Genomic DNA, 12246 nt, shown 5'->3' with positions numbered 1-12246 from the left:
TTTGTTACAATGCTGCGTGTGTCCGCACCTTTAAAAGGAACCTGATGTGAGAGTGATATGGAGGCTGCCATATTTATTTCCTTTTAAAGGACTTCTGAGGTGAAAATAAAAATCTGTTTTATTCACCTGGGGCTTCTTCCAGCCCCGAGCAGCCATCTCAGGCCCTCGCTGCAGTCCCGGTGCAGTTCGGTGTCTCCGTTGGCCGTGCGCATTCATGGCGACCAGCAGGTGTCCACATCATCTGGCGTGTACTATGCCTGTGCAGTAGTTGTGCGCAGTGTGCACCAGATAACATGGATGCGTGGGCACCAGTGCAGGTGCAGAAGAGCCAACCCTGCTGGCGGTTTGCCATCATTGCAGGCAGCCAGCGGGGACACGGAGGAGAACTCGGGCTGGAAGAAGCCCCAATTGAGTAAAGGGTTTTGTTTTTTATATTCACATCAAAGTCCATTAAACAAATTTAAATTTCAGATATGTAAATTGGGGCAAGGAAAAATGTTACAACGTGGATAAATAACTTAAGTAATAATGTAATAAAAGTGCTTACTTTTTACAATATTTTTAGTACCATAAGGGCCTATTTCCACTAGGGTTCCATGTCCCTGCTGTTGCGATTCGGATGCGGCTTCACAATAGTCATGCCATACACTGCTATAGGGACTTGCATGCGGGGATATGCTGGAAACGGACCCTTATTTTTCAGCACGCTGCCAGTGTTAAATTTTTAAAGCCACACATTTGCATAACTGATTCAGGTTTCCTAGAAGTTTCTATGCATTGTGTGCAGAAATGTACCGTACTTGTACTATAAATAGTAATCCAGCTATATCCAAGGTGGAGTTCAATTGGACCATTTTCAATCTGTATAAATTTGCATAATTCTGCACCAACTCAGCATTATTTGCATCTCAGTAGCCATCCTTATTATTGCTTAAAGTAAACTGGAAGTCAGAAGGCACACTCCATCTGTAGCCTTGCCCAGTTAGCACCTCTGTGCATGTCACCTTTTCTAATGTTCTAGGGAAAAAAGTCTGGTCCCTTTTCAGATTTTATATTTTGGGATTGTTATAAAGTAAGTTGTCAGGCAGAACACCTAACTCTTCCCTGCTTCTATCTGCTCAACCAGATAAGCACCTGCCATTGACTAATCAATGTTTAGTCAATAACATGACCAAGCATTGAGCAACAGTGCTTTATTATAGATTTTTTTTTAATATTTATTATAGAATCTAATGTAGTGAACATTTCACGTAGTGCATGATAGCCTTATTTTAGAGATAGACAAATGACAGGTGTTTTGACTGGTGTGTCTGGATGATTAGTAGAGTTGAAAGGATATTTCTGGAATGGCCTCTTAAATGGTATGCTAGTTCCTGGATTGCAAAAGAAATTTTTTGAATCCTTTAATCTTGCTTCGGACAGAAATGTTCTCTAATATATTGGATATTGCGAAGGTAAGGGTAGGGACAAAAGTGACAGGCTACGGGTGTGTACACATGCAGGGAATGGGGCACCATTCCTCAGGCAACCATTCAGGGTAGAGTGTGACTCGTTTGTGACATACGGGGTGGATTCGGGTCTGAAAAGCAAAGAGGGGAACAAAGTGCTTGGCCGAGATGATGTAGCACTCCAGGGCACATATGCAAATCACTTTTTCTCATAAGTCTTCTTGTCAGAATTTTTATTTATTTTAACCAGTAAGAAGCAAGAAAAGCATTGTAAAATGCTGAAGTTATTTTAAAGAGAAGATGAAAATGATCACCTAGGAGATAACGCAGGAGAAAAAGTGAATTGCATATGGGCTCACATCTCTTGGCAACACATTGGGGCAGCTGTACATGTGCTGGATTGTAGGCAGAGGCAGCTGGTCTGGGCTTTCTCTGCTTAGTGTGTATATGCACCATAACAGGGATGTGTTCGATATATAACCTGTATTTGTAGATATGTGGAATGAATGCTTTTTGTGATTAAAAAGAAAAATGCACTACAGACTCGCTTTAACAGATTTCTTATCAGCGTAATTTAAATCTATGCCCTGTTTATGTCCGCTTAAAGAGACTGAAGCAACTTTACAAACTTTTTTTTTTTTTTTACCTGTTATTTAGCGTAACCATTTTAGCCTTTTGGACGTGACTGTCACGTCCAAAAGTCTGCTGCTGCGCACTCCCATCTTGCCTCCGTTAGCCCGGAGATCAATGAATGGCAACCTAATTCCCATTCATTGAACGAAGTCCCCAGTAGAAAGACCGACCGCTTCTTATGAGAAGCCACGGTCTTTCTGAACAAAAAAAATCACGCCCTCCTTACACTTCCTGTAAGCAAGAGTGCTCGCTTACAGGATGGAATTAAAAAAAACATGCCATCTAGTAAAACTACATGTACGTACTTTTTTTTTTTTTCTTCTCACAAAGCACAAATTAACTGTTAACCTCCCACACCCAAAAAATAGCTAAATAAAATTAAAAAAAAAATTGTTAAAAAAAGAAACAGTTACCTATGGGTCTGAACTTTTTTTTTTTTAATATAAATGTCAAGCGGGTATATTACTAATATTTTTTAAGTTGTAAGCTTGTAAATGGTGATGGATGCAAAACTGAAAAAATGCACCTTTATTTCCAAATAAAATATTGGCGCCATACATTGTGGCAGGGACATAATTTAAATGGTTTAATAACTGGGACAAATGGGCAAATAAAGTGTGGGTTTTAATTATGGTAGCATGTATTTTAACCACTTCACCACTGAGGGGTTTTACCCCCTGACCACCAGAGCAATTTTCACCTTTCAGCGCTCCTTCCATTCATTCGTCTATAACTTTATCATTACTTATCGCAATGAAATGAACTATATCTTGTTTTTTCCGCCACCAATTAGGCTTTCTTTAGGTGGGACATTATGCCAAGAATTATTTTTTTCTAAATGTGTTTTAATGGGAAAATAGGAAAAATGTGGGGAAAAAAAAATTATTTTTCAGTTTTCGGCCATTATAGTTTTTAAATAATGCATGCTACTGTAATTAAAACCCATGAAATTTATGTGCCCTTTTGTCCCGGTTATAAAACCGTTTAAATTATGTCCCTATCACAATGTTTGGCGCCAATATTTCATTTGGAAATAAAGGTGCATTTTTTTCAGTTTTGCGTCCATCCCTAATTACAAGCCCATAGTTTATAAAGTAACAGTGTTATACCCTCTTGACTTAAATATTTAAAAAGTTCAGTCCCTAAGGTAACTAATTATGTATTTTTTTTAATTGTAAATTTTTGATTTTTTTTTTAATTACAAAAAAAAAAAAAATGGGGAGTGTGGGAGGTAATGAGTTAATTTTGTGTGTAAAAGTCATTTATTTGTATGTGAAAAATGTGTAGGGTGTAGTTTACTATTTGGCCACAAGATGGCCACAGTAACTTTTTGCTTTATTGCGACCTCCAAGCCTCCTTCCGGAAGCTTGGAGGAAGAATAAGGAGGCTGGACACGTGAGTTTCTTCTCACAATGATCGCGCTGCCCATAGGAGAGCAGCGGGTCATTGTGGGGCTTAGATCAACGAACGGGAATGGATTTTCCCGTTCATTGATCTCCGGGCGAGCGGGCGGCGGCGGTTTTACTAGCGGCGGGCGGCGTGTTTATGAGCGGGAGCGCGGACAGCGTCGGGAACGCGGAAAGTACGTGTTTCTCCGTCCCTGGTTTTTAAAGGATGGAAAAAGGGGCGGAGAAATACGTACGCGCGGGGGTAAAGTGGTTAAAGCTATTATGGCCGAAAACTGAGAAATAACATTTTTTTTTTCCTTAATAATCCTGTTAAAATGCATTTAGAAAAAAAATTGGCAAAATGTACCACCCAAAGAAAGCCTAATTGGTGGCGGAAAACATAAGAGATATAGATCAATTCATTGTGAGAGTTAGGGATAGTTATTGGCGAATGAATGGTAGGTGAAAATTGCTCAGATTCATAAGGTGAAAAATGACTGAAGGCTGAAGTGGTTAAGGAATATGGCCAGTGTTAAAACTCTGCATTCCTGTGGCAGAACGAGTGTTTCATAACCCCCAAATCCCCGGGGCAAAAACCGGGGAGCGTTTCCTTGTAGAGGCAGAGCTTAGCGCTATAGCTATGCCTTTACTCACGTCAATCCCCGCTGATCGCCTCCTCTCCCCACCCCTCTCAGTGAAAGAAGACAAAGGGGCGCGGAGAGGCGGCGATCAGTGGAGGATTGACGCTAATGGAGGCAGAGCTAAAACACTAAGCTCAAAGTCGTGGATTTTTGCCGCAGGATTTGAGGGTTTTAAAACCCTCGTTCTGCCACTGGAATGTGGCGTTTTAACACTGGCCATATTCCTTAAGCTAAATAACAGTTAAAAACAAGTTTTTAAAGTGGCTTCAGTGTCTCTTTAAGCCTGGTAGGGCGTAGATTTCAACTTTCCTCATTCCGCGTGCCATTTTCACACCGATACTGCGACGCTGACCTCGTGATTACTGTGAGCCAGTCACAGTAATCACTGTTTATAAAGGGAAAGGACAGCTCCCCCCCCCCCCCCCCGGATCCTCCTGCTCCCGTGCTGTTCCGCCACTGTCCCCCTTTGTTGCGTGGTTGGCCACTGGGCATGTGTGGCGCTCTGTCAAGGTCCCGTGGCCACAAGCGTTGTGTAGTAGCAGTTTTTGCTTACTGCACAAGCAAAGGTCGCTACCAGAGAGCGTTGGAGGCACGTGACACAGGGCTGCGCATCTAGGGTTCAGGGGACACTGAGGGAACAACGTGGGATGACGCCAAGCTGTCTGGTCCAGGTACCTGGATACCGAGTATCAAATCTGAAGTTTTTTTGTTGATAAAAACAGGGAACACCAAGAGCCCCAATAGTGTAATTCGTACTGGACAAGGTGGCAATAAGTTTGTATTGCTAGATACTCATAAGTCAGGGTCACCAGTAGGCAACCACTGTAAAGGCAGGGGGGGAGATTGTCCTGACCCCACTCAGGATTAAGAAGTCGCTCTCTGGAGACAGGAAGAAAGGGTAGCAACCCTCCACCAAGGGTGGACTCAAAATTGTATACAATGAACAGAGGCGCCAAAAGTATACGATTAGATTAAATGAGCTTAAAAACCATCTTAAATGGCAAAATTGAAGGAGGAAGTGGTGGTCTTACCTCCCTCAAGCAGACACGACAACGACTGCGATTCAGACAAACACATTTATTATGAACTCCAAAAAGAAATGCAACGCGTTTCGTAGGTTCAACCCCGCTTTATCAGGCAATATAGGGAGGAGTATCAAACAATCTGCACAAGGATTCAAGTTCAGCGCTGTTGCATTTCTTTTTGGAGTTCCTAATAAATGTTTGACTGTCTGAATCGCAGTCGTTGTCATGTCTGCTTGAGGGAGGTAAGACCACCACTTCCTCCTTCAATTTTGCCATTTAAGTTGGTTATTAAGCTCATTTTTTTGTTGTTGGTCTTTTACACACGTAAGTGTATTTCACTTTCAAGTGATGCTCCAAAGCAGCAGTTTTTAGATTGGTTTGTTTTGATGTTTGCATTATGGTGCCAAGAATATAGTATTTTTCTTGCTCATGTTACACTGGGAGTCCTTTTGAGGCTCAGTCAAGGCCATAAGTAGTTGAAGACTGTTTTTAATTGGCAGTGGTAGAAAGTGGCTAAATGGATTTTTCTTTATTTTGGTTATGTTTTCGGAGTATGTTGTACCCTGGTGGTTTTTGTTTTTGGCTGTGATAAAGTGAGCTGGCTTCAGAGCTTCGCTAGTCTGTCTAGTGGACACACCGGTGGCAGCAGCAGTAAGAAATGCTCTTCCTTCTCTGTTTCCTATGGAGCTACCAACAAACAGAGGTCAGACAGGTTTTCCTAATCCTAAAAATCCTTTCTAAGAAGGGCAGAAATCCAGTTTAGCAAAAGTTAGGACTAATTACTTGTCTAGATATCTCCAGTTCCTATAGTTTCTCAGTAGAAGTATACAAAGTAATATTGTTGCCATGCTATTAAAATGCCTTTTTTATATAGTTTGTTGAGCAGTTTTCCAGGAAATCATTCCATTTACATATGTTGTGACTAGAAAATGCAGAGTTAAAAGAACCTGTCAAACCTGGGCAACTGAAATTAAATAGTGTAAAAAATACTTAATACAAGAGGACTTAAATGAAAACTGCATGTTAGGACCACTATTAATCAAAATATAAGCTTGTACTGTCAAAATTATGTTTGAAACTGCCCTTCCTATCTGACCGGTGGAACCTGAAGTGAGAAGTATGTGGAGGCTGCCATATTTATTTTATTTTACACAATACCAGTTGCTTAGAAAACCCTGCTGATCTATTTAACTGCAGTAATGTCTGCAGGACACCTGAAGCAAGCATGCAGAAATGTCACACTTGATCTGCTACATGCTTGTTTCAGGGTCTATAGCTAAAAGTATTAGAGGCAGAGGATCAGCAGGGCTGCCAGGCACCTGGTATTGCTTAAAAGGAAATTGGCAGCGTCCATATACCTCTCGCTGCAGGTTCCTTTTAATGTTATGGATGGCTTTATCAACTAGTCAAGAACAAAAGGCAATGCAACACTCACGAGAATGTAAATGTGCGCTTTAAACCACACAACCTACAAGTGTGTATTATCAAACTAAATGTAAAAATTAATAGCACACCCTTCTAAAATTCAGCAGCCAAGTACTGTGTACAGGCTTTATGCTTTGCAATAGCAGAGCGACGCATATTGTTTCTATGGTGGAGGGAGGAGGAATTACTTTGTGCTCGACAGAGCAGCTTCTGGCAGATAGGTTGTGTGCTCAGGGGTTGCTGACATTATGATCAGATAATCCAGGTCATTAAGCTTGGGAACACCCACTAGCTCAATTCTCTGCCTTGGCCAAGTTTAGTATAGCGGGTGTACACAAATTTAGAATGGGGAAGATTGTATCAATAAAACATAAAAACAATACTAGACGGAAGTCTCATAAGAACTTTTTTTTTTCGTCTGATAATCAAATTACCAGACGAGGGGGTTGATTCACAAGGCTTAAGAACAAGCGACACCCATGCTAACTTAGAGTTAAAAAAAACCCCACATATATAAGTAGATAAATACTAGTTCTACTTACCGGTACATAACAGATGTATTGTGCTATCCACATAATGATTCCTGTGAATTTTATAAAGGAAAAGCAGAAAATCCTATTCTAGACAGTGGCCATTTTGCCAAGCTAATGCTGACATCCTACCCTTCCTGACTTGTTCCCTCCCTCCCCCCCCCCTTCTCTTGCTCATTGTGTATTCATTAGCTGCCCTCCTCCCGGAGTCTTCAGACACTCCCACTGAGGTGTATACTAGGAACTGCACTGTCTTTTTTTATTTACTCCTCCAATTGCTGAGTCACCTCAGCCTTGCTTGTAAACTCAAGTGATCAGAGGGTGTTTCTGATAAGCAGCTAGGCAGGGAAATGGAAGAAGAGGAATATATTATAGATAAAAAGAACTCCCAGCTTTCAACTTTTTGGCACAGACTACTAAAGGGTCAGTGCTCCTTAAAGGGAAGGTCCAAGCAAAATAAAAAATGAGTTTCTTACCTGGGGCTTCTACCAGCCCCATGCAGCCATCCTGTGCCCTCGTAGTCACTCACTGCTGCTCCAGTCCCCCGCTGGCAGCATGCCGGCTCGGAGGTCGGCGGGCCGCATTGCGTACATTTTTACGCATTCCCGCTAGTGCAGGAACATTAACACATACATTTTTACGCGTTAGTGGTTCAATGCATGAATTTTTACGCATTAAACCACTAACGCGTAAAAATGTATGTGTTAATGTTCCTGCACTAGCGGGAATGTGTAAAAATGTACGCAATGCGGCCTGCCGACCTCCGGGGGACTGGAGCAGCAGTGAGTGACTGAGGGCACAGGATGGCTGCATGGGGCTGGTAGAAGCCCCAGGTAACTGAAACTTATTTTTTTATTTTGCTTGGACCTTCCCAAATCCTAACAGCAGAAAAAGTTTTGAATGCAGGATTAGCATCTTTATCACTTAATACACTCAGACCAGTTGCTGTTGAAATTTGATTTTTATGGTGACAATACCGCTTCAAGGTGCCCATTTGTCAGGCGACTTGGTGACCGATCGGCCATCCAATCCGATGATTCTAATCGAGCTGGATGAAAATCTGTGCCATCAAGAGCATGCGAGATCAAAGATGCGACAGTTTCGTGCCGACATTGGTTGCATGTGTCAATTGGACTGCTGCAAAGTGTCGGGCCGTTACGCTCGAACGGTTATGTGGTGGTAATGGTGTGCGATAGTGGGCCGAGCGTGACGAAACCCCCCCCCCCCCCCCCCCCCAGCCCCAGTGTAAATTGTACCACCTGGTGCCCCATCCATGAATACTTTACCTGTCTGAATCTGATGCTAGCTCCATCTCTGCACTCTTCCTCGCATACATGTGCACCATATGGTTGTCGGAGTAACGTGGGGCGCTTGTATGTGAGGAAAAGCACAGCGCCAGTGGCAGACAGGTAAAGTATTCATGCATAGTACACATTTTACATTAGTGGGTACAGCGCCTGGGGCAGCATCACTAAACAGATTCCTTCAAGATTTCATGCTGAAATCAATCAGGAATCTCCTTTACTTATTTTCCATGAGATGAACAAATTGAGATAATTTGAGATAAACCGATAATTTGAGTTATGTCAAAGGAGAGATCAACCATGCATTAAGTTAAGGAAAGATAAATCGGGGGTTAAGTTATTTAAGGGGAGATAAATTGTGAGTTAATAAGGTGAGATTCAATAGAAAATCGTGAATCAGCCCCAAGGGTAGCTGAGAAGTGTGCATTTCTACTGTTTTTGATAGTATATGAATTACACATTACTTGAATAGACAGTTTTCACTGAATGCAGCCTCTTGCTTTAAATCTCATGCATAGGTGTCTGACTTTAGATCACTGTACTTCCCTCCTATAAAACAGTTAAATTAATTGACTTGTTACTAGAACATGGTTTTTGTGAAGTTGTCAGGGATTGGACAATTGAAAGGAATGAATGTTCTACAGTCAAACACTTGTGTTCCTCTATATGTTTCATGAGATGTTTGTTGCCCAAGTTTCTGACATTCTTTTTTTAATTTTATTTTTTTTGTAAATGTAATGAATTTTGTTTTGCACAGTGTGTATTTACATGTTTAGTCTTAGCTTAGTTTCACTTTTTATGTATACTTTAAAAAAAATAAAATCAGTTTGTGAACAAAACTTTTTTTTAATTATAAAACAAAATTTCCAAAACAGAAATCCAAATTAGAAAGTTAGTGGCAATCATATCTTAACTGCATGCTTTATTTTACTATTACGTTATCCCATGCATGAATATTCTTTTTATGTTGAAATTTAAAATCTTGCTGTTTCTTCTTTTCCTTTCTTTGCTTTCATTTCACTCAAATGTGATATCTAATTGGTGCCTTTTTGTTACCTGGCTAGCAGGGAAAAGGGGTCGAGGCCGGTCCTGACCTGTTACAATGAAGACTGACTTGGTATGTGGGATTACACCAGAAGCTTGCAGTGGAGTAATGGTAAGAGAATCAAGAAACCATAAAATAAGTCTCAAAATGTATAGGAGCATTTCTGCCGCAGAAGACCTTCATGCGAAGATCATGGATTCTAATATTGGACTTTTCAACTAATATATGGACTTTGACATGGATTCCTTTAACTTTCTTTTTGCAGTGCAAGTTATAAAATTTAAGTTACTTTAAATCTGTGTTCAACAAAAGTACTTTACAACGTATAGCATGGTATTTTGGTAAATTTTATTCTCTAAATAAAAATGTGCCTAATTAGGTTTTCTGTTCTCTTAATGTATGGCTCCAGTGTTGCTTACTATGCCATTTTTTAATTCATTAAGCTGCTATAACCATGTTAAATAGAACATTTTGGATACCCTTTGATGGCTAATGGAATCCTATTTTTTTTTTTTTTCAAGCCAAATTACAATGATTCTTTAAAGAGACACTGAAGCGAGAATAAATCTCGCTTCAGTGCTTATATTCAGCAGGGGCACGTGTGCCCCTGCTAAAACGCAGCTATCCCGCGGCTGAATGGGGGTCCCTTCACCCCCAAACCCCCCCTGCAAAATAAACTACCAACTTGGTCGTAGATTTTGCTGCTCTTCAGGCAGGGCTAACGGCTGCAGCCCTGCCTGTCAGCGCCGTCAATCAGCGGCGCATCGACGCCTCTCCCCCGCTCCTCTCAGCGAAGGAAGACTGAGAGGGGCGGGGGAGAGGCGGAGATACACGCTGACAGACGCGCGTGAGGCAGGGCTGCGGCCATTAGCCCTGCCTGAATGCGGAAGCGCTGCCCGCACAGCACGAGGGGATTGGGGAGGTAAGGGACCCCCGATTAGCCGCGGGATAGCGGCGTTTTAGCAGGGGCACGCGTGCCCCTGCTGAATATAAGCACTGAAGCGAGATTTATTCTCGCTTCAGTGTCTCTTTAAAGCCCACTTACAACAATCTTTCCCCCTCACCAGTAACCAGATAGTAGTGCTATAATTTAAAGTTGAAGCAGTTACTTGGATGCTCCCTCAACTTTCCCCAGACTCGTATAATACCCGATATAGTCTGAAGCGCTAGTTTAGTTTAGGGGCACAACATGAATCCTCATCGTGAAGTTCTCCAATCACAGTATTTTCTTACAGCAAAAAGTGTTGTGATTGGCCAGATAGTATGGGCGTAGTTTACTACAACCTATTAGAAACCTAGCAGTTCGAAAGGGTGCCATCCACCCAATCACATTAGCTGAATTTCCCTATGAGATTTCCTGCTGGGTCCCCTAAACTAGACTAGTGGGCAACCTGGGCCACACCCTCTCATGAAGGTAAGCCGCATTGTATCAGGTATCTAGGAAGTGATACCTGCCTTAGCTCCTAGGAGGTAGCCAACTGCTGTAGTAAGTAGAAGTCGTATAACCATCATTTTTCTGAAAAAAAGTTATTTCTAAATTGCACTATTTTTTTTGTTTGGAACGATCTTATAGTTTTTTTTTCCCATAATAAATGCATTCATATAAAATTTTATATGAAGTATTTTTTGCAATAATAAAAATGTGTATAATGCCTAGATAGCTGGTGATGACCTACCTGTGGTCTTCCATTTTCTTTTATTGACTTCCTTTATTAGAAGCCAGCCATTGCAGTAACCTGAACAGTAGGATGGCTGTTCTCCTTGCTAAAGCCATGCCACACAGCCATTGCATAGACTGCAGAGATGGTCAGTAATATGCAAATGTATGACTTGCCTGCAAGTTTAATCAAAATTGTATGCAGCTATAAAATGGGCTAGTCGAAAACTCTCGAACGGCATTTGATTGGCTCAGGTTCAAGCTGCATGTAATTTGTTTTAAATTTCCCAGAAAACTGAAATGTATTTGTATCTCATTGACCATTTCTAATAGGCTGTCTGTGAGGAGAGCTGTTGGTGCTCCTGCATATACTCCTGTCACTGCAGGGGGCCAGGAAGGAAGAGCTGAGCAGCAGCTGCACATCTGTAGCTAGCTGACCAAAGCATCACTGCTACATCAGGCATTTTGCATTTTTTTTTATATTGCAAAAAAAGGAAATATTTAACATTGTGTATGCCTTACAGAGGAACTTTCCTGAAAAATAGTGGTAGGTGAAGAATATAAATCAATACATTGCAAAGTGAGAAATTAAAAAGTAAAAGCTAGATCAAGAAACCATTGCTATTTGCCATGTAATGTGTTCATGTTTGATCAGTAATGAGCCAGCATGTCATCTTTACTATTGGCAAATAAGAAACAAAACTAGACATCACCAACTGCCAATATCTTTAACCCCACCCGCTAACAATGCGAGGGTTCTCTTTTTCTTATAGATATACATATGCATAGAGGGAGATACTGGTTGCTTGACAGTCTTGGAAAAATACATAATTTCCCACAATGCAACACGGTTTACAAACGGCAAATCATCATGACCATTGCCATGAGTTCACACTTTGGGAGGGGTTTTACCACAATATTAGCCACACAGACACACCCACCCCTTCCCCCTATTTCTCATGAAAAAGGGGTATTGGCTAATGATTGGGGTTAAGTTCAATCCTTTGTCAAAGTTCCTCTTAAAGCTTGTGACTTTTTATTTGGTAGGACTTTGCCTTTTGGCTTGTTGGCTAACAACTAGTTTTGACCTTTTATGCCACAGTTGTTAAAATGGTTAAACAGCTTCTAAATGAAATTTTAATAAATGGCA

General features: G+C 41.2%; 1 protein-coding gene across 6 annotated transcripts in view; it reads left to right on the top strand.

Moving 5' to 3' along the window:
- Positions 1-10011, top strand: part of SYNCRIP (synaptotagmin binding cytoplasmic RNA interacting protein) — a 58763-nt gene extending 48752 nt beyond the window's left edge. For 3 of the 6 annotated variants that reach the window (XM_068231114.1, XM_068231119.1, XM_068231116.1), the window contains exon 12: positions 9462-10011. In XM_068231114.1, the coding sequence (XP_068087215.1) occupies positions 9462-9487 (26 nt within the window). In that variant the 3' untranslated portion in view covers positions 9488-10011. Of the gene's footprint in view, positions 1-9458 lie in introns of all 6 variants that reach the window. The other 3 variants (XM_068231115.1, XM_068231113.1, XM_068231118.1) reach the window with 1 other exon arrangement.
- The last annotated feature ends 2235 nt before the right edge of the window (positions 10012-12246 follow it).

The sequence above is a fragment of the Hyperolius riggenbachi genome, chromosome 4 (genome assembly GCF_040937935.1).
Source record: "Hyperolius riggenbachi isolate aHypRig1 chromosome 4, aHypRig1.pri, whole genome shotgun sequence".
Classification (NCBI taxonomy): domain Eukaryota; kingdom Metazoa; phylum Chordata; class Amphibia; order Anura; family Hyperoliidae; genus Hyperolius; species Hyperolius riggenbachi.
The sequence above is the reverse complement of the archived record's forward strand: the minus strand, read 5'-3'. Positions and strand labels throughout refer to the sequence as shown.